This window comes from Hypanus sabinus, chromosome 16 (assembly GCF_030144855.1).
Source record: "Hypanus sabinus isolate sHypSab1 chromosome 16, sHypSab1.hap1, whole genome shotgun sequence".
Classification (NCBI taxonomy): Eukaryota; Metazoa; Chordata; class Chondrichthyes; order Myliobatiformes; family Dasyatidae; genus Hypanus; species Hypanus sabinus.
Genome location: NC_082721.1, coordinates 70,868,712 through 70,891,698, shown reverse-complemented (window position 1 = coordinate 70,891,698; position 22,987 = coordinate 70,868,712). Strand labels below are relative to the sequence as shown.

General features: G+C 43.6%; 1 protein-coding gene across 1 annotated transcript in view; it reads left to right on the top strand.

Moving 5' to 3' along the window:
* Nucleotides 1-665: 665 nt before the first annotated feature.
* The window catches only part of pkn1a (protein kinase N1a), a 139,287-nt gene continuing 116,965 nt past the window's right edge, over nt 666-22,987 (top strand). Inside the window, exon 1 of the mRNA XM_059992076.1 lies at nt 666-1,475. Coding sequence (XP_059848059.1) covers nt 1,455-1,475 — 21 coding nt within the window. The 5' untranslated portion in view covers nt 666-1,454. The remainder of the gene's footprint in view (nt 1,476-22,987) is intronic.

The window sequence follows — 22,987 nt, the reverse complement described above, 5'->3', positions numbered from 1 at the left end:
AGCCAGGTAAACAAAAAGAAAGTATATGTTTTAATAGAGTCCATCAACTGTTGGAAAGTCTGTACTGCATTTTCGAGCCCAAATGGCATGAGCAGAAGCTCAAAGAGACCAAACATGGTTGTTAAAGCCATTTGGGGAACCTCCTTTGAGCAAACAGGCAACAGGTAGCCCCTAACCAAATTGAGACTGGAAAAAATTAACTTTGTGGCTAAACGTGCTGATAAGACTTAGACATGGGGGACTGGGTTGAGATTGGGGTTGTTGACTTTGTTAAGGCATTGGTAATTGCCACATGAGCGGCAACCATCATTGAACATTATTGGAGATTTTTCACAGTGCAAATTGGGCCTTGGCTTTGACAAATGAAACGACAACATGTTGCTCCCAAAGCTCCGACAGTGTGAAAACTGCACTGGCCAACAAGTTCAATAACTGTGGAATTGTCCAATAGCATTGGGGTCACCATTGTAAGTTTTTTGCAAATAAAACACAAGGCATTTTATGTTTAAGAAAAATTGTAACAACTCATTTATTGTATTCCAAAACCTGAATACAAGGCATGATAACTGAATTTCATGTGATAGCGTCATGTCAGACCCATCTCTTAAAGTGAACCTCAACTCAATTGTTGTAATTTTTGTATTTTTCCACCCATTACATTATCCTACACTTGCACTATACCCACATCCCATGTTTCCATAAATAAAGTCCGTCCACCTCTTAGTGCTACCTTCCATAGTCCCCTCATGTTCCGGAGATTCACAGGCATCTGGGTGAAGCAATGTCTTCTTATTTCTGTACTGAATGAATGATAGCTTAAGTTTTGAATTTGTGCTCCGTTTCCAGGCCAAGGGGGACAGACTAGTGAAATTAATCACATTCCATCTATGGAAGTACTGGTTCCTCAGGAGAGGAGACCAATGTTTCAGATGTGGTTTCACTAAGGCAGTGAAATACCGTTGACCTGATACGTTCCCTGTTTCTATCACAGATTTCACTCGCCCTAATGGACATTTCCACCATTTTCTGATAGAATTGGGTTAGATATGCAGGTAAGAGTTGACCCCCCCCAGTGGCGTTGGTCTTCATCATCACTGTGTGCTTCCTCAGTCATAGAGTGGAACTTTTCTCTTCAAACACTCAATGCCCGACTGGGTCGAAAACCGTAGGCCGCACTCCGCCAAGACAGGCCAGGACGACCCTCTCGTCGCACCCGGGATGCGCGCCACCCGGGCGGGGCGAGAGGCGGCCGCTCGAGCTCGGGGAGGCTGACCCATGACGTAGCGTGGTCGTCATGGAAATCTGCAAGGGGCGGGCTGGAGCCTGGGTGAACATGCGCACAAGGTCGAGGAGCCATAGCGGAACCCTTGGGTTAGCAGGGTCTGTTCGCTGCCCGTGAGCACCTGCAATCGGTTCGCGACCGCGCAGCCGACTGTGGCGGCGTTTTACACAGGATGGCTGGCGAGGGGATCCCGGTAAGAGAGCCTCGGAAGTGTCCAGAGTCGGCCTCGGCGCCCCGGCCCTCTGTGGCTACCGGCTGGTAGGGAAGGCTGCTGGCGGAAGCGCTCAGGTCTTGATTGGCAGGCGGCTAGCCCAATCGTAGGCTGGCAGAAGCTGCAGCCATCAATCGGAGTCAAGTAGGGCGGAGAGGGGAGGGACAGTTGTTGGTTATTGGGATGGGAGGTGGTGGAGGAGTTGGTAACAGGAGATCCACCTGTCAGAGAGGGATGGTCCCACTAGAGGGGAAAGGATGCTGTTTACAGCGTTACCCAGCACTAGGAGTGTGTAGGCTGTTTACAGTGGGTCCCAGCACTAGGAGAACGGAGGCTTTTTGCAGTGGATCCCAGTGCTGGGAGAGTTCAGGCTATTTGCGGTGGGTCCCGGAACGGGAATCGGAGGCTATTTACGGTGGGTGTCGGCACAGACAGAGGCTAATGTGTTTACATTCGCTCCCATCACAACAGAGCGGGTGTATAGTGAGTGACAACAATGAAGTGGGAAGAGCCTTTACAGTGAGTCACGTTTTTGAGGAATTCTGAGGTAGCATTCACTGCTGTTCTTGAGCTCTTTGCAGCTTTAGAATTCCCTTCCTCAAGGTGATGAAAGCAGAGACTTTGAAGTCTCATGCAGCTGGATAACAGATAAGGGCTGAAAAGTTAATTTGTGTACTCAAGAGGATAAAGTATCAGATTTGGTCAATGTGGTTGTAGAGCTAAAGTTACAGTTAGATCTGATTAAATATACAGGCAGGATAGGCCGAGTGGTCTAAATCTTCCAAACCAGTATGATTATATGAGAACCAGCTGAGGAAGCTGGAAGAATTTTTACAGTATGTTTTCTGATAAGGAATTTGGTGAGCTGTTTACAAAATATGCACTGCTACACTCTGCCCTCCCTCCCAGTACTTTGTCTCTGCCCTCCACTTTCATAGTTTCGAGTGAACAGTATCCAAATGCATCCTGTCCAAGTGAGATTAAACGTTTCATTTGTGGGGATAAAGCTCAACCCAAAATATCAACTGTTTCTTTCCTCCCAAGTTGCTACATGGCCCACTGGGCTCCTTCAGCAGTTATTTTGTTTCAAATCCCTGCATCCGTAGACACTTGTGCCTCACCTGACTTAGCTATCTTGTTGTCTTTGAAGTTTCGGGGATGATTAAGTGAGGCAAACAGACTAGAGGGGCTGGAGGGAAAACAAGATGAACCTGCTGTAAAGTCAGAGTAGTTGGGGTTTGACTTGCTTAATGGTTCAAGAGACAGGAGAGCAAAGGGTTTAAACATGTGGGGATATGATACCAAAGTGAAGAGCACCATTCCTTGTCACATTGAGAGTAAGGATTTGGAATTCAATTGACTCCATGGTGGAAGTGATTACTGAGGAGTTTCAGAAGTTGAAAAGGCACTCAGTGGATTTGCAATTTTCTCGGTAGGAGAAGAAGAATAGATATATACTTTATTTATCCCAAAAGAAATAACAGTGTCACAGTAGCATTACAAGTGCACAGATATACAGATATTAGAAGAGATGAAAGAAAGAATAAAAAGTATGTACCTTGGTCTAACAGGAGGGAGTCATCTCTTCCCTGGCTTTAGCTTCAGTCATTATAGAGTCTAATGGCGGAGGGTAAGAACAACCTCATATAGTGCTCTTTGGAGCAGTGTAGTTGCCTTTGTCTATCACTGAAAGTGCTCCTCTGTTCAGTCAAGGTGGCATTCAGAGAGTGAGAAACATTGTCCAGAATTGCCAGGATTTTCTGTAGGGTCCTTTGTTCTACCACAGTCTCTAGCGTGTCCAATTTGACTCCTATAACAGAGCCAGCCTTTTTAATCAGTTTATTGAGCCTGCTGGCATCACCCGTGTTGATACCATTGCCCCAGCACACCACCGCATAGAAGATTGTACTGGCAACAACAGACTGGTAGAACATGTGAAGGAGAGGCCTGCACTGTAACGGACGTCAGTTTCCTCAGGAAGTAGAGGTCTCTGGCCCTTCTTGTACACAGCCTCTGTGTTGGTGCTCCACTCATGTCTATCAGACAGGTGCACTCCAGGTACTTGTAGATTCTTACCACATCCTCACCATCAATAGTAACAGGGCCCATCTCCATTGTCTTACTGATATTGAGCTGCAGATGATTCAGCTTGCAGTCATTGGATTGCACAATTGAATTGTTGGGAATTTTCTTATCAGAAGCCAGCAGGATTGTGTTGCGCTAAATGTCCTTCTCCGCTAATACACGTACTCAAGAGAGCTCTAAATAAGGCTGTGGTTCAAGTGCAGGGTGGTAGGACACAATGGATACCTGGATCAGCTGAGTTTGAATTTTGAAGACCATCCCTGCCTCAGCCTCCCACAACCCTTTCACCCTGTTCCCCTCCACTCTTTCTCCCTTCACCAGTGACTATCTCAATTCCCTGCACTCCAATCTTCGTCTCTCTTGTGCTCATTCTTTCCCCATTTTCCAGTCCTTCCTTCCATCTACCCTCATCTCAACTCCTCACTCTCAGAACTGAATTTCTTCACCACACTCCTCTCCCCGAGCCTCGGTATTTTCTTCTTCTTCTCAGTTCTCTACCCTGCTCCTTCCTTCCTCATCCATTTGTTGCCATTTTATAGGGCGTTGGTTGGGCCACACCTTTGAGTATTATGGTTTTGGTTCCTTTACTTTAGAAAAGATAGAGGAGGGTGTTGCCCTATCAAGAGAAGCAAATCAGGTTGGGCCTGTATTCTTCAGATTTTGGAACCCTGATGGGCGGTGAGTCTCAGGGATTGTCTACTCCGGAAAATTGTGAAGGCTTACTTATTAATAGCACTTAAAAGTGGAGGTTGACAGATTTGTGAAAGATTAGGGATATCATGATTTTGTTCAGATAAAGGTTAGATTATCTGTGATCGTATTAGAACACAGAGCAGAATACATACTGCGCAGTGCAGGCTCTCCAGCCTATGATGTTGTGCCAACCCTTCAACCTACTCCAAGATCAATCTAACCCATCCCTTCCACATAGCCCCCCATTTTTCTTTCACCAATGTGCGTATTCAAGAGTCTCTTAAATGTCCTTAATCTATCTACCTCTACTGTCACCTTGGCAGTGCATTCCATGTACCTGGCACTCTGTGTAAAAACTAATATCCCCTGAGATTCTGATATCCCCTCCCCCTTACTTTCCTCCAAACACCTTAACGCCTCTTGTATCGGCCAGAAAAGGTCTCTGGCTGTCCTTTTATCAACATCAAGTCATCTCATCCTCCGTCTCTTTAAACAGAAAAGTCCTAGCTTGCTGAACCTACTCTCATAAGGCATCCTATCCTATCCTCCGTAATCCGGGCAGCATCCTACTAAATCTCCTCTGCACCCTCTCTAAAGCTTCCATTTTTCCAGATTGAATTCCATCTACCACTTCTCTGCCCACAAAGAGCAGGGACCCCAGAACGGATCTGTGCAGAACACCGCTGGTGGCCACCTCTAGGCAGAAAGCACTCCATCTCCTACCATCCTTTGCCTTCTATGGATAAGCCAATTCTGAATCCATGGAGCCAATTTTTCCTGGATCCCATGCTTCCTGATTTTCTGAATGACACTATCATGGGAACCTTGTTAAATGTCTTACTAAAATCCATATAAACACATCTACTGCTCTCCCTTCATCAATGTGTTTTGTCATGTCCTGAAAGAATTCAGTCAGGCTCATGAGGCATGATCTGTCCCTCACAAACCAATCCTGACTATTCCTAATCAAACTATGCTTCTCCAAATGCTTGTAAGTTCTGTCTAAGAATGCTGTCCAAACATAGACTCACCCAGTGTTCTCCCTATAACCTTTCCTAAACAAAGGAATAACATTTGCCACCCTGTAATCCTCTGGCACTACCCTAGTGACCAGTGAAGATGCAAAGATCATTGACAAAATTCCAGGACATCCTCTTTCTTAAAATTAACATGTTCTAGCATATTAGGCTGTTCAAGAACCCTCTGAATGGTGAATCAAAGTATTCATTAAGGTCTTCCCTTACCTCCTCGTACTCCAGACACATTTCCTCTTTTATTCCTGAATCTCCTGTTCTCCACGTACGTGTAGAGTGCCTTTGTAGTTTTCCTTAATCCTACTTGGCAAAGGATTCTCATGCTCCCTTCAAGCTCTCCTAAGTCCATTCTTAAGCACAAACACAAGGAAATCTGCAGATGCTGGAAATTCAAACAGCAACACACAAAATGCTGGTAGAACACAGCAGGCTAGGCAGCACCTATAGGGAGAAGCGATGTCGACGTTTCGGGCGGAGACCCTTCGTCCATTCTTAAGCTCCTTCCTGGATTCTTTGTAACTCTAAAGTCCTGTCTGTTCCTTGCTTCCTAAACCTAAGTATGCTTCTTTCATCCTCTTGACTAGATGTTCTACATCTCAAGATTCATTCACCCTACCATTCTTTCCCTGCCTCAATGGGACAAGCCTATTCAGAAACCCATGCTAGTGCTCCATAAATATCCTCTACACTTCCATTGTGGAAGGTGGGACAGCCTTGAGGGGGAGTGGCATACTCTTGCTGTTATTTTCATGTTCATCTTCTACTTATGCCCCAGAGTCTCAGACTCACCATGCTGCCCCATATTGATCTCCACCCAGGCTTCTAGCCCTTCTCTGTCCTCCTTTACCCCCTCTAGTACTTAGGCTATCCCCCTTAACCCTTGTGACCCCTTGTGTTGTGAGTGTGGAGTGCAAATGTTCTCCCTATGATGACATGAGTTTCCTCTTTGTTCTCCGGCTTGTGCCCACATCCCTAAAGCAAGTAGGTAGTTAATTGGCCACTATAATTTGCCCTTACTGTGCAAATGAGTGGTAGGATCCAGGGGAATTGATGGGAAACTGAGGCAAACACGATATGTTAGTATAATAAGGGGCTTTTCAGTGGTTGGCATTTACTCAGTGTACTGAAGGTTCTGTCTCGCTTTGATTTTGTGATTCCTTCCCCAACTCTACTACAGATCTCCCTTGCTGTCCCTTTCAGATTTCCCCTTGACCTTCTGCTGCTTTGTCCTCCCTCTCACTATCTAGATTTGTTTTACTAACGTGTTTGAGAAAGAGGAAGCTTGTGTACTGCAAAGCTACAGGAACTTCCAACTCTTAGCCGAGGGCATGCTGTTGTGTGGTGTGTTGTGGTCACTGATGCAGATCCTATCAGCAGACTTTTCTCTTGCTTGTAGCTTGTAAGATCAAGATAAATGCATGAAGTAATTTTGTTTTTGAAAATTTGAAAAACCATCTTTTAAACACCAATATAACTTGTGTTAATAAAATTTTTAATATGTTGTTTTAGTGTATGTGTACATTATAGTAAGCAATACTTGTGGTTTTGTAGCTTCCTAGCCTTGTTCTGTGAACAGGAAATTCAGTAGGTCTCACTTTGTGAGCAGTTAAATCACATGTTTACTTGACAAAGAAACGACAGTTGAAATGTCTTGGTGCAAATGTATTTTTGGGTCATTGGGAAATCTTTAGCTGATCAGCAATGACAAGCCAGATAGCAGGGGAGTTAAATATAATGGGCAATTCCTTGAGATAATGTACACCACTGCTTCTCGTAAGCTAAATATTTGCTTGTTCTGTGTTAGAAACATTTAAACTTGTTACTGAAATATGATGTCAGACAGAGTGAGAAACACCAGACTAGCTCCTTAATCTCTCTTTCTAAGTCTCTCTACCTGGGTCTTTATTCCTCAAAATTTACCTCTGACTTTACCCTTTGCTCCCTTGTGGTTATGACATGTTTTGTAATATTGCTGTGAAGCACCTCAGCTCAGTTCCCATAAGCACTAAAATTGTAAATTGTTATGGATACCAATTATGACGTTATGCACGCACATACACATTGAGTTCCTATAATATTATTAAATTCAGAAGTCTTGTGTATGGACATGTATTTGGTCCTACGAAAGGCAGAACCTGTTCTTCCACCCCCCCCCCCCCTTTCTCCACTTTTAGTAATTGTTCTTGTTCATCAGTCTTGTGTGTTTTTGATGTCATTCATTTAATGCTGTGGAGGCATTGTTGCCACATCAAGTGATTTTTTTTGTTTGTTTTATTTCTTGCAGACAAAATTAACTTAATGGTTATCTGGGGATGGCTTATAAAGGCGGTTCCTAGATTACTCAGGGGTTTCTTTCCTGAGAACAGTTTGCAACCTGATATTTTTTAAAGTTGGAAATGAACAAAGACTGAGGATCTCAGAGGTGGGGGGGGGGGGGGTTCACTGTGGGAGGATCACAGAAAAAGCGGTGAAGAGAGAGTGAGCAGGCGTGGGAAGAGCAGCCACCAGCACACCTCACTGGCTCAGTAACGTTCCCAGCTTTGCTTGGCTTAACCAATTCCACAATTGTTCTGGCTCTTGGGGACGATGGGGTGGGAGGAGATAAGTGGGGAGAGAAGACGTGCAGAAGATCCCTGCAGAAGAGGCAAATTCATCTCCACACAGACCTCCGAACAGCCGGAGCAACAGCCCAAACTGCTACTTCCTGCTGAAAATATCATCTCGGCCTTGACAGCATACAGTTGCAGGGCCAGGCCCTGACTGCACTGCCTTACCACGAATCACTTGATTCACCTTGCCATCACTGGTAAAGCTCTGTTAAAAAGGCAAAATGCTCTGTAGTCTAGACAATATCTGAATAAACCCCTTCTGCACATCCTTCCTAAAATGGAGTGACCAGAATTGAAAGCAATTATGTAATGCTGTTAGATCTTGCAGGAAAGTACTAAACTGGGGGATGGCAAAATTTGACAAAATAAGACGAGCATAACTTGATTGGGAGCAGTTGCTGTTGGTCAAGTGCACATCTGACAAGTGATCAGAGTTCAATATTGGCATGCTCCAGTAAGGAGTAAGGATAAAGAGCTCCTAGGTTTTGTTGGTAAGAAAAAGGAGGCACGTGTAGGGTTTGGGAAGCTAAAACCAGACTGGGTCCTTGTGAATACATAGTAGGAAAGTACTTGAGTGGTTGATTAGTAAGACCAAAAGAGGCCATGAAATTTCCCTGGAGAGCAGGTAATCCCAAGGCATTTTATACATGTTACTAAAAAGAGAGTAGCAAAGGATAAAGAATTTAGAAGATAAAGGTGCATGGGATCCAGATAAATTATAAGTTTGTATTTAGTACTGGCTTTCTCATAAAAGGCAGTATGGCTGAAAGACACTTCTTTCTGCTTTAAGATCCATGACCAGTGATATGCATCACCGATTTGGATGAAAGTGTAAAGGGGTATATTAACAAGTTTGTGGATGACACTAAGGTTTGTGGAGTTGTAGATGATGTAATGGACTATCCAAGACAGTGGGATATAGGTCAGTTACAGGTATGGGCAGACAGTTGGCAGATGGAGTTTAATCCAGGCAAGTGTCAGCTGTTGCACTTTGGGAGGTCAAATGAAAGGAGGAAGTGTACAGTTAATGGTAGGCCCCTTAATAGCATTGAGGTATAGAGGGATGCACTATGTGCTGGAGGAGCTCAGCAGGTCAGGCAGCTTCTATAGTTGGGAATAAACTGTCGATATTTCGGTCCAAGACCCTTCATCAGGACTGGAAAAGAAGGGGGAAGAAGTCAGATTAAGGTGGGGGGAGGGGAGGAATAAGTACAAGGTGGCAGGTGATAGGTGAAACTGGGAGAGGAGGAGGGTGGGAAGTTGAAGAGATAAAGGGCTGGAGAAGGGAGGATCTGAAAGGAGAGGACAGAAGACCATGGAAAAAAGGAAAGGGGGAAGGAGCAGCGGAGAGAGGTGATGGGCAGGTAAGGAGATAAGGTGAGAGAGGGAAACAAAAATGGGGAGTGGCGAAGGAGAGGAGGGAGCAGGGTAATTACCAGAAGTTTGAGAAATCGATGTTCGTGCCATCAGTTTGGAGACTACCCAGATGGAATACAAGGTGTTGCTCTCCAACCTTAGTGTGGCCTTATTGTGGCAGTAGAGGAAGCCAAGGAATGACATGTCAGAATCTTTCAGCAACTGCAGTACCTCTTGTGTCTGTGAGTTTTGAAGGATCTTGGGGTGTAGATTCATAGTTAACTGCAAGTGGAAAGGGTGATAAAAAGGCATAAGGAATACTTGCCTTCTTTGGTAGCAGTGTTAAAAGGAGTTGTGCTGTAGCTATATAAAACATTAGTCTGACCACCCTTGGAGTGTTACATGCAGTTCTGGTCTCCCTGTTATAGGAAGGATGTGGAGATTGTGGGAAAGGTACAGAAAAGAGGTTTACTAGGACACTCACAAAATGCTGGTGGAACACAGCAGGCCAGGCAGTATCTATGAGGAGAAGTAGTGTCGAAGTCCTGACGAAGGGTCTCGGCCCGAAACGTCGACGGTGCTTCTCCTTATAGATGCTGCCTGGCCTGCTGTGTTCCACCAGCATTTTGTGTGTGTTTGTTTGAATTTTCAGCATCTGCAGATTTCCTCATGTTTACTCGGACTCTGCCTGGATTAGAGGGTATGAGCTCGAAAGACAGGTTGGACTGAATTAGGTTGTTCTTCCTGGAACATTGGAAACTGGGAGGAGACGATAGAAGTTTGTACAATTATGGGAGGCGCAAATATGGTAGGGAGTCAGAATCTGTTCCTTAGGGTAGAAACGTCAAACACTAAAGACAGTCTTTTCAGGTTGGGGGTGGAGCTTAAAGACAATGTGAGTGGCAAGTTTTTTTTTAAAGTAGAGAGTGATGGTTCCTGGAATGGGTTACCAGGGATAGTGGTGGAAGAAGGCTGTTTGGTGGAGTTGAAGAAGCTGTTTTCGATAGATGCATGTATATGAAGAGAATGGAGGTAAATGATTGATAATAGAGGAAGGAGGACTTGGAGTATAAATTGGTATCAAGATTGGCTCAACATTGGGGCTGAATGGCCTGGCCAGTGCTATACTGTTCCGTGTTTTACAACATCTTTGGAGAAGGCATTGGTGTTATGCTTTCAGTGACTTGCAATATCTGCTGCAGGTGTTTCAGCTCACAGAAGCATACAACAGTACAAGGATCACTGCTGCTCAGTAGACTAGAGTTTTGTGTCAGGTTCAAACAATTGCTCTTCAAATAACCACCACTTCCAATGGCTACAATGGTGCATTATAGAAGGCAGTGGCACATTTCCTCATTGACATACAAATTGTCATCATCATTGGCAGCAATATTTTTTCCCCAGCAACTTTCCCAGCATTGCTGTTAAGCTTATTTGTCCGTAGTTACCTGACTGAGCTTTACTACCCTTCTTCAATAAAAGCACCAATCCTCTACTCTCTTGTTTTTGTTCTCTATTTTAAAGTGATCTGGAATGTGTTTCATTTAAGGGCGATTGCACAAAATTCAATGAAAATTGTAAATGTTGAATATATGAAAAGGAAAAATTTGTGGGACTATGGACTATGGCATCACAGGACTAATTACATTGCTGTTTTAGTATGGAGGCAAACACAGATGGCCTGTAGCAAAGATTTCCTGTGGAATCTTGGCACAGCTGTGAGTGGATGCCCGTAACGCTAGCAATCCAGTCAGGAAAGAATCAAGATTCCTGTCATCTGCAGGCACCCATGCCTGGTATGTGTAACTAGCTTGTGAAAGGTCAGACAATCACTGGAAGTCAGAGACAGATATAAAGGGTGGTTTCTGTTTTTTTTGTGTGTTCTTTGATAATCTTACTTATGAGTTCTGCAACGCAGGCACAGGCAGACACGCATACAGACAAAGGCAGACACACACACAGGTCTCTAGTCCTGCTGAAGGGTCTCGGCCCAAAACGTCGACTGAACTTTTTTCCATAGATGCTATCTGGCCTGCTGGGTTCCTTCAGCATTTTGTGTGTGTTGCTTGGAATTTCAGCATCTGCAGATTTTCTCTTGTTTCTGAGTTCTGCAATCCTTTTCAATTTAAGGAAAAATTCTCTTCCAACCTCCTTGTATGCTCTTATCATTGGCTCATCTGCTGTACATGTACTTAACATGTGTCTCTTTCCTTGCTCTCAATTGTTCTTTGTTTTTTATTCACCCACGGAGTCTCTTGAGTGTTCATTCATTCTTTCAAGTCTGAGTGATGCATTTGGCTCATATTGTGTGCATCTGTTTACTTCTGTATGATGTGGGTCTTCAGCTTAGTGTCACAGTTACTTGTGGTTTTTTGTGTGTTTAAAAGCCTGAAAAGTATTTGAAAGTTGTGAACAGAGAGTAAGATTCAACGATTGGATTCAACGATTGTAGCTGAATGTTGTGAAGGTCTTTTGAGTTTGCCATCAGTTGCCTTTAAGTGAGGCACCATGCATGTGGGAGAAACTGCAAAATTTTAAAATGTCAATATGAATACTCTTGTCTCAAACTTCTTCTGCCAACCAGCTGAGAGAGCCAATGGGATACAAGTCACGGCTGCATAGCTTCAAGTACACATTTATATAAGTGGGATTGCTTTCTGCTGTTGATCTGTGGACTGAGACATAGTTATCTGCTGGACATGAGCTCCCAGAATCTTCTAATAGCAGTGACAATGACTGTTCTGATGGTAAAGCCTTGTCCCTCAGTCTGTCAGTCTTGAGTGCTGAAATTTATTTAGAGCAATTTTGATATTTGCATAGACTCACAGACACTTGCCTGTCAAAAATTAATGCAATATTTAAAAAGTAAAAATAACTAAGAGTTAAAAAGCGCACAAAATAATGAATACGTTAATAAATAAATAGAAAACTTCATCTGCTTTCTCACAACAGCTGATTTCTACTATTGATTTCATGCGCTCACTCTGCCTGGGCTTGGAAGTGCCAATCCCTTCAGCAGCATTCCATGTACAGCTGTGCTTCTCCTTCCTGTTGGGAATTATCCATTTGTGGACAGATCTTGGAGGAAGCTTTGAGTCATTCTATCTAGGTATTTTGATTAAGGACATGAAAACACTAGTTGAGAACTAAAGTGTTTGAAGGACTGATTGGTGCATTGGTGTTTGGTGACATCCACTGACATGTCCGACCAAGTTAATGTATAAACATACTTTTTCTTTGCAGTTGAGGTATTAGACACCTGATAGATAAGTTCATGACAACACAAAAGAGTTGTGGGTAGTGTGAAGGAATATTAAAGGACATGGCAGGAAATATGGACAAAGAAGTGGCAAATAGTAATCTGTCTAATTGTGAGGTGTTGCACTCACACCTCTGTCACTCACACCTGGGAGGTCAAATGTAAGATGACAGAAAACAGTTAATGACAGAATCTTTGGAAGTATTGATGTACAGAGGTATTTTTGTATTGCAAGTTCATAGCTCCCTGGAAGTGGCAACCCAGGGTGGTAAAGAAACTGTACAGTTTGCTGTAAAGGATCCTGTCATTAACACTGTAAAAGATCCTGTCATTAACAGTGTACTGTCCGTTTCATTTGCTCTTCCAAAGGGAAACAACCTCACATTGCCAGATTAAACTACCATTTTCCATTTCTCTACCCATATCTGCAACTGATCTATACCCTTTGGCAATCTTCTACACCATCCACTATACCATCAATCTTTGTATAAACTGTAAATTTAACTGCCCCACCCATCCAAATCCATTATATACATACAGAGGTCTCAGTTAGATCCCTTGCAGAACACTACTAGTCTCAGATCTTCAGCCAGTTTAAGTCCTACAGACCAGTACCTATGCCAGGATGTTGTTCATTGATGAATGAACACATACCAATCCTTATAGAGGGATCAGAAGTGGGGAGAGTGAGCAGGTTCAAGTTCCTGGGTGTCATGATCTCTGAGGACCTAACCTGGTCCCGACATATCAATGCAGTTATAGAGAAGGCAAGACAGTGACTATACTTCATTAGGAGTTTGAAGAGATTTGGTATGTCAACAAATACACTCAAAAACTTCTATAGATATACTGTGGAGAGCTTTCTGACAGGCTGCATCACCATCTGATATGGGGGTTGGGGGATTGGGCTACTGCACAGGAATGAAAGAAGCTGCAGAGCCTCGTAAATTTAGTTGGCTCCATCTTGGGTACTAACCTACAAAATACCCAGGACATCTTCAAGGAGTGGTGTCTCAGAAAGGCAGTGTCAATTATTATGGACCTCCAGCACCCAGGGCATGTCCTTTTCTCACTATTACCATCAGGTAGGAGGTACAGAAGCCTGAAGGCGCACACTCAGCGATTCAAGAACAGCTTTTTTCCCCTCTGCCATACGATTCTTAAATGAACATTGAACCCTTGGACACTATACTTTTAAAATATATATTATTTATGTTTTTGCAAGATATTTTATCTATTCAATATACATATGCTGTAACTGATTTACTTATTTATTATTAATTATTTTCTTTTATATTATGTATTGCATTATGTACTGCTGCTAAATTAACAAATTTCACGTCACATGCCGGTGATAATAAAACTGATTCTGATTCTTTTGTCTTCTATGGGGCAAACCAATTTTGAATCCAAATAGTCACATCACAATTGGTTTGATTCTGATCCCATATATTTTAATATTCTAGATGAGCTTGCAATGAGGGGCCTTGCCAAAAAACTTTACTAAAATCCCTGTAGGCAACATCCACAGCTCTATCCTAATCAATCACCCTCATCTCCTCCTTGAAAAACTCAAATTACATTTGTAAGAAATGACTTGCCCCACACAAAGCCATGCTGAATGCCTTTAATCAGGCCATCATTTATAGAATACTCATAAATTCTATCCCTAACAATCCTCTCCATTAGCTTCCCTACCACTGACATGCTTATTGACCTACAGTTTTTAGGATTATTACTGTTTCCCTTTTGAAAAAAATTAAAAACATTAGCTGCTCACTAAACCTATGGGATTTTGCTTGTGGCTCAAGAGAACATGAAGATCTTTATCAAGGCCCCAGTGATCTCCTTCTTTGCCGCTCTCAATAACCTGCAATATAACCCATCACAGCCTTGGGTGCTTAGTCACTTTAACGTTCTTCAAGAAACCCCAACATCATCTCTTTATCTCAACATACACTAGCATAAAATATTCCAGACTGAAAATCCTATCCTCCATGCCCTCCTTGGTGAATACTGGTGTAAAGTGCTCATTTAGGACCTCACAGACATTCTCTGCTTCCAAGAACATCTTCCTTTCTTCATCCTTGAGAAGTCCTACCCTCCACCTAGGTGTTCTCTTGCTTTTGATGTATACATAGATCACCTTGGTATTCTCTTTAAACCAAATTTTCAAGGACTTTTCATGACCCTTCCTGACTGCTTATTCTCTTCCTGAGGTCTTTTCTGGCATCTTTATATTCCTTTGTTCATTCCCGGTTTTTGACACGGCATAGGGTAGGTTGTTGATAACTTGTGAGCACTGTATTGCACGGAGGGGAGGATGGTAGGCTGATAATTGGTGAGCGCTGTGTTGTATGGAGGGGAGGATGATAGGCTGATAATTAGTGAGTGCTGTATTGCACAGAGGGAGGATGGTAGGCTGATGAGTATGAAATACGTTTTCTGAGATTGAATGATCTTGCCCAACTTGGGCTTTGACATCAGCCTTTCCCTCCCGAATTACCTCCCACAACTTCCCCTAACATGCTGCCGACTAACTTTTATCGGTGGAGTAGAAAATTAGAGGTAAATTTTCATTCTAAAGATAGTCCATTTTGTTGATTTTTGAAGAGGAGGTGTGAGATAGAAGAGGAGGATTCTAAGCCCAGGCCCACGGACAATTCTGATAAGGTTAATGATGAAGAATTACAACCTTCTGAGACACTTCGCTGAACTGGTGCAACAATGGATACAAAAAAAAGTTTTTTTTAACAAAACTGTTAAGTTTATTTATACAACTAATACATGAAATACAAACATCAAGTATTTACAAGACAGTGAATAAATTAAAATTAAAATATGATTACTATCTATAAAAACTGTCCATTTCTGGGGGGCCCACTCTCCTGGAAATCCCTCACTGTACTCATCGTGACCACATGCTCCTTCTCGAAGGTCAGGCAGGTACGAATGTATCCTCGGAAGAGGGGCAGGCAGTCAGCTCAGGCAAAGTGTTGACTTTCTGCTGCCTAGACCAATGAATGGCCACCTCTGGCCAGGCCCAGGAGCAAGCTCACTAGTAGATCCTCCTCGTGACTTGCCCCCTTTCATACCGGGTGCCCGTGTACGAGGAGTGTGGGGCTGAAGTACAATCAGAACCAGCCTCTTCAGAAACTCAGATGGGCTGCAGCCTCTCACACTTCATATAAGTTTGGTACACTGACTTCTCTTAGCCACAGGATAGGTGGACGGGGTTTTGGTGAACCTGCTCAAAAACCTGTTGGATGGTACTGCCCTTTGTAATACCTTCCACCCCAGGTCCTCAATGCACAGGGAACAGGCCTCTGCATAAAGAGATTTACACTGGAGATCTCCTCCACTGCCAGATGGTAACATAGACCACCAAGGTGTGTCTGCTCAGCAGGCGAAGACAAAGTACAAGAGCAGCCCGTACAAGAAACACTTTGGAGCAACACGGAAGGGCATAGTGGGCATCCCCGTGACATGGCTCATGTTGTGTGGGACCCTCTCCCGCCTGGTATCCCAAGGCCAGGGACTGATGAGCACTACCGGCCCTTCAGGTAGTGGTACGGCCAGAACGTCTGCACTTCCCCGAGTCCCCTCAACACCCACCGTGATAGGATGGGGACCAGTTCCCCTCGCAGCTAGAGCACTGTCCCCCACTGGCACAGGAGCACCCTGTCTGGATGAGACTAGAGCTCATACCCTCAACAGCTCTCGGTAAAACCAAGGCAGTTTCCTCGGAAGCCGTGTGCTGTCCTGCAGGCAGCGTCTCCAGCAGAGAAAGTGTGTCGTCAGTGCATGCCATCTCAGAGGGCGATTGCTATACAGGTACCTCTGCAGACTGCTGCCAGCTGGGTGCGTACACACACCAATGACTGATCGCCCTCTGCAATCGGGAGACTCAAGACTGCACAGGGATCCTGTGACTCCTGTTGCCCCAGAAGAAGTGCACCAGCCTCGTTGGAGTCCTGGAGACAAAAGAGGTGTTATCATATCTTTACAATGAAAGCTACTTATCAATGGGTTTTACATAGACTGCTGATCCAAGTTGTCCTATTCCATTGTGCCTATTCTGAGGCAAACAACTTACTAAAATGTAGACAATGGCTCCAATTGAAAAGACACTTAACTGTAAATCACAACCATATGACATGTGAAAGTGCTGATTATTTTAAATGACAATTGGAATCTCAAAACAAACAGATTAAAGCTTTTGAAAATAGTTACAGTCAGTAAAAGGGTTAAAGAAGCAAGTCATTTAGTAGCTTTAAGACCAGTTCACGAGAATATTTTAAAAATGTGTGAAAGAGCACACCAATCCCCTGCTACATACAAAAATCCAGTGGTTTAGCAGAGGACGAGTTCTCAACAGGGCATTTGAGTTGAAAGGTGAATTGCAGGAGTGCTTTCAAGAAAATAGTAGGCCAGATTTTGCTGATTGCTTTGAAGATGAAGATTGGCTGCAGAAGTTAGCCTACTTAAGACATTTTTCATCATGTGAACCAATTGAACAAGTCGCTCCAAGACCCTGAAGAAAATGTTTTGACTTCAAGTGACAAGATTCTTGGATTTAAAAGGAAACTGAATCTTTGGAAAGATCATGTTGCAGAAGGAAATGTTTTCTCTGCTGTTTGGACTTGAGTGAAGAAGGATCAGAAGTCTGGAGTCTTATGGAAAACCACCTGGAAGAACTGCAAAATAAAATTGATTGGTATGACTGAGTGAGGGACACTTTCTGAATCCTCTGCTCAGCCTGAGAACTTGACTTTTGAGAGAAGGGAAAGAAATTTGTGAGCTGCACTCTGATCATGCACTCAAGATGCATGTCTTATTGTGATTTGTAGTATATTTTATGTCTTGCATTGTACCACTGACATAAAATGTTTTATGACATATATAAGTGATAAACCTGATTCTGAATAAATTTACCACCTCTTGTCATTCAAGGTTCCCTTACCATGCCATCTTTGTCCTTATTTGAGCATTCCTGTCCTGTACTTTAAACATCTTCCACATGTTAGATGTGGACTTGCCTAAAATCAGCAGTACTCAATTAGCACTCCCTATTTTCTACTTAATCTTTAATTGTTCTCCCACAAGTTCCATACTTACCCTTATTCATAGTCTGTCTTCAAACCTAAGGAGTTGCAGTCATTGTTTCCTGAATATCCCCCCAATGAAAGCTCAGTCACTTTTCCAAGCAGCAGGTTCAGTATGGACTATCTACATACTGATTTAAGAAATCTTACTGCATGCATCTAACTAATTCTGTTGTCTAAACCTCTTGCACAAAGGAGGTTAGCCTCATACTACAACAACCCTGTCATTTTTTCACACCTTTCCCTAATCTGCCTGCATATTTGTCCCTCAATGTTCCGATGGCTATTGATTAGGGTAGTGGGGGGGGGGGGGGGAACAGTCATATAATTCCATCAGAGTGATTATATGTTCTTTTATTTTTGTCTTCTACCCACACAGGCTCAATGAATGAGCCCTCTATTATGTCTCCTCAGATTGCAGCTAAGTTTCTGTCTGTCTGTCTGTCTGCTCTCTCTCTGTGCTTCTGTGTCTCGCTCTTGCACTCCCTCTCTACCTTTCCTCTCTCTCTCTCTCTGAGTCCCTGTCTGTCTCTCGTGCTCCCCCTCTCTATCTCTATTAAGACATCACAAACCCTGGAACATAAATCAGCCAGACCTGTCCCTCTTTCAACCAGGTCTCTGTAATGGCCACAACATCATAGCTCCATATGCTTTAAGCTCATCTCCCTTGCCTTTAATTCTCCTTCCAATAAATTAAACACACTAAAAACTGTCCATCCCATAGCGTCTATTCTGTCTGTTCCTCTTTATAGACTTACTGGTCATGGCATTTACATTCCTCTCAGATCCTCCACTTTCTGACCTAGTGCTCTGGTTCCCACCCCTTGCCAAGCTAGGTTAAACCCTCCCGACTATTCTTACTTATATATACTTCCCGGTCGTAATATTTGTACTCCTCTTGTTAAAGTGCCACTCATCATTATAGTAGAAACCTAATGGTGATTTTGTTACTGAAGGACAATGTGGTTTGTATCCAGAAGTGGACACAGGATTAATATTCACTGTCAGTGCTGTGAGTGGTACAATGATGTACATCAAAGTGAAGAATGGAGAGCGAAGTACACTCATGAGAACAATGAAGAATAGGGAGGAATAAAGAGGCCACTGAGTGTTTGTTTGTTGTCTTCTGCTGCTGTGGCCCATTCACTTCAAGCTTTGACATGTGCATTCAGAGATGTTATTCTGCACATCACTGTTGTACCATCTGATTATTTAAGTTACTGTCAGCTTGAACCGGTCTGGCCATTCTCCTCTGACCTCTCTCACTAACAAGGTATTTCCTCACCGTTCTGTGTAAACTCTAGCGACTGTTGTGCATGAAAATCCCAGGAGATCAGCACGTACTCAAACCACCCCATCTGGCACCAACAATCATTCCATAGTCACAGTCATTTAGATCACATTTCCTCCCCATTCTGATGTTTGATCTGAACCTCTTGACCATGTCTACATGCTTTTATGCATAGAGTTGCTACAACATTATTGGTTGATCAGATACTTACATTAATGAGCAGGTGTGCCTAATAAAGTGGCTGCTGAGTGTATGTCTCACTGTGAAAACAACTTACTATTTATTAATGTTAACTGGGTTATAATTTTAATACTCCATCCCAGTGTATATATATTACCTTGCTGCAGCCTTTTCTTCCTTACAGACTTATTGGTCATGACATCCATCTTTCCCCTGTCCTTCTACTTTGTGACCTGGTGCTCTGGTTCCCATTCATATCTGTATTAACTCCCAGACTCCCGTCTCCTTATTGGATTCCCCACCCCACCCTGCCAATCTAGTTAAAACCCTATTAGCACCTTCTAATCTGCCTGTTTTATTTTAGTCCCTTTCATTTCAGGTGCAATCTGTCCCTTTGTCCCAAAGATCCAAAAATCTGAATCTCTGCTTCCTATGCCATATCCTCCTTTTCTTACCCTTACTGACACACAATCAAGAGGATGCTATCCTCAAGGCTTTTTGATCTCTTTTTGTATTCCCTGTATTCACTCCATAGGACCTCGTTCTGTTTTCTACCAGTATTATTTTGGACTGTGTATTTGCCTAGAGGGGTGGTCTTTGTTGAGGTTCATCCTGTGGTATTGCCTAGTGTAGAACTCTGCTCTGTGATCTGTTCCTATCACAAACTAGTAAAAGATGCACTTTGCTATACCTAAAACATCTTTGGCAACATTAATGCTGCCCTCTAAATGAAGCAAAGCAGGGGGAAAACATGAATGAGGAGCTCAAAGAAAATAGTGTTAATAAAAATTAATGGGACTGAAAGGTTATAGCTTCTTAGTATTTGAGGACTATGCCTGAGGAGTTTCAAAGATGTGGCTGTGAAAATTGTGAATGTACTGGTTGTCAATTTCAGCAATCCCACATATTGGGAGATGGTAAATGTTTTGGAATAATACAGTGTAGAAACTTCAGACCTCTGTGTCCATGCTTGCCTGTGTAAGAACAGCAGGGGAGAGAAAGCAAGCAGTTTGTGTGCCTCTTTCCCTGTATTATTAAAAAAATGGCATGAAGAGTATAGTAACATGATTAGGCAGAGTTGAGATGGGTTTCTGAAATACGAATAGTATTTTACAAATCTGTTTGAGGCTTTATATAGTTGAATCAGTAATGCCAAAATAGTTGCTAGGATCTATTTGATTTCTCTGAAGGCTTTCTCATGAGATTATGAGTCAGAGTTTGAGTGCTTGAGCAACACACACAGTGTGTCAGGCGGCATCTGTGGAGCAAAATATACAGTCGATGTTTTAGGCCAGCAACACACACAAAATGCTGGTGGAATGCATCAGGCCAGGCAGTGTCTATAGGAAGAAGTACAGTCGATGTTTCGGGCCGAGACCCTTCGTCAGGACTAACTGAAAGAAAAGATAGTAAGAGATTTGGAAGTGGGGGTGGAGGGGGAAATCTGAAATGATAGGAGAAGACAGGAGGGGGTGGAGTGAAGCTAAGAGCTGGAAAGGAGATTGGCAAACCCTTTTGCTTTTGTACAGAGCTGGAGAAGGGATAGGATCATGGGATGGGAGGCCGAGGGAGAAAGAATGGGGGAGGGCAGCACCAGAGGGAGATGGGGACCAGGCAAGGAGTGATTGTAAGAGACAAAGAGAAAAGAGAAAGGGGGGAGGGAATAAATAAGGTATGGGGTAAGAAGGCATGAACGGAAGTCAATCAGGTTGGAGGCTACCCAGATGGAATATAAGGTGTTGTTCCTCCAACCTATGTGTTGCTTCATCTTGACAGTAGAGGAGGCCATGGATAGTCATATCAGAATGGGAATGGGACGTGGAATTAAAATGTGTGGCCACTGGGAGATCCTGCTTTCTCTGGCGGACAGAGCGTAGGTGTTCAGTGAAACAGTCTCCCAGTCTGCGTCAGGTCTCACCAATATATAAAAGGCCACACTGGGAGCACCGGATGCAGTATACCACACCAGCCGACTCACTGGTGAAGTGTCGCCTCACCTGGAAGGACTGTCTGGAGCCCTGAATGGTGGTGAGGGAGGAAGTGTAAGGGCAGGTGTAGCACTTGTTCCGCTTACAAGGATAAGTGCCAGGAGGGAGGTTGATGGGAAGGGATGGGGTGGACGAATGAACAAGGGAGTCATGTAGGGAGCGATTCCTGCGGAAAGCAGAAAGAGGGGGGAGGGGAAAGATGTGCTTGGTAGTGGGATCCCTTTGTAGGGGGGTGGAAGTTACAGAGAATTATATGTTGGACCTGGAGGCTGGTGGAGTGGTAGGTGAGGACAAGGGAAACCCTATCCCTAACCCACACATTTTAATTCTACGTCCCCAGTGGCCACACATTTTAATTCCATGTCCCATTCCCATTCTGATATGTCTATCCATGGCCTCCTCTATTGTCAAGATGAAGCTGCACTCAGGTTGAAGGAACAACACCTTATATTCAGTCTGGGTAGCCTCCAACCTGATGGAATGAAGATTGATTTCTCTAATTTCTGTTAATGTCCCTCCTCCCCTTCTTACCCTATCCCTTATTTATCTATCTATCTACTTGTTTGTTTATTATTTCCCCCATTCCTCTCTTTTTCTCTCTCTGCCCCTCTCACCATCACTCTTTGCCTGTTTTCCATCTCCCTCTGGTGCTCCCCCCCCCCCCTTTCTTTCTCCCTCGGCCTCCCGTCCCATAATCCTTTCCCTTCTCCAGCTGTGTATCCCTTTTGCCAATCACCTTTCCAGCTCTTAGCTTCACCCCACCCCCTCTGGTCTTCTCCTATCATTTCGGATCTCCCCCTCCCACTTTCAAATCTCTTACTATCTTTTCTTTCATTTCGTCCTGACGAAGGGTCTCTGCCTGAAATGTCAACTGTACTTCTTCCTATAGATGCTGCCTGGCCTGCTGAGTTCCTCCAGCATTTTGTGTCACTCAAGATTTTCAGCATTTGCAGAATCTGTTGTCTATGACTGACCGTAATGTTGGGGGTGAGGTGTTGCTGTGGGAGATTGAGGATTCGCTAACAGATAGATTGCAAAGAGCAGGGATGAACAGGAATCAGTTACTCTTTGATTTGCAAGCTGCTCCTGATGAGGTGCTGTCGAAATTTATGCTGATGTAGCAGTAAAGAATGAGATGTAGATCAAAATGAGTGCGGGTTAAAATGATTGGCAAGGACGTGGCCAATAGAATCAATGTTGGTAGAAAAGCAGCGTATTTTATCTTATGGGAATTCAAAAGATGTTTAATGTTTAAAAGGAGCTGATTAATTAGCAGATATTCATGCACTTAGGTAAGTGGTATTCTGTCCTTTACTGCAAGAGGACTTGTATACAGCATTCAACCTTTATTTGGAGGCACAAGTGACTGAAGATACTGGAATTTGGGATAAAAAATAAACTGCTGGAGGAACTCAGTGGGCTGAGCAGCTTCTGTGGAGGAGGAGACATGATTGGCATTTCAAGACAAGTCCCCGCATCAGGAATGAGTATGGAGAGAAAGTATAAAGAAGACAGGGAGGGGTGAGGCAGGAGTTGATGGACACATGAACCAGTTAAGGGTGCAGTGGGATGTTAGAGACGGGCTGATGGTTGGAACCGGGTAGGGAAAAGAAATTTAGGCAGTTTAAACCAGTTGGGAGAGGTGACAGAATCTAAGTCTGTCCATTCCCTGGCCTGTCTCACCATTGTCTAATGTCGTCATCTCCCCTTCCTGTTTCCATTCTGCATGTCATCTCTCCTTCATCTGTTTCCAACTGTCATCTAGTCTCCATCCACCCACCCTCCCTCCTCTGAATTCATCTTCCCCCTTTTTTCCCCTCTCTTTGCTTACTTGTCTCTACCTATCACCCATCAGCTACTAATTCCACCTTTCCCTCCCCTCGTAACTCCATGG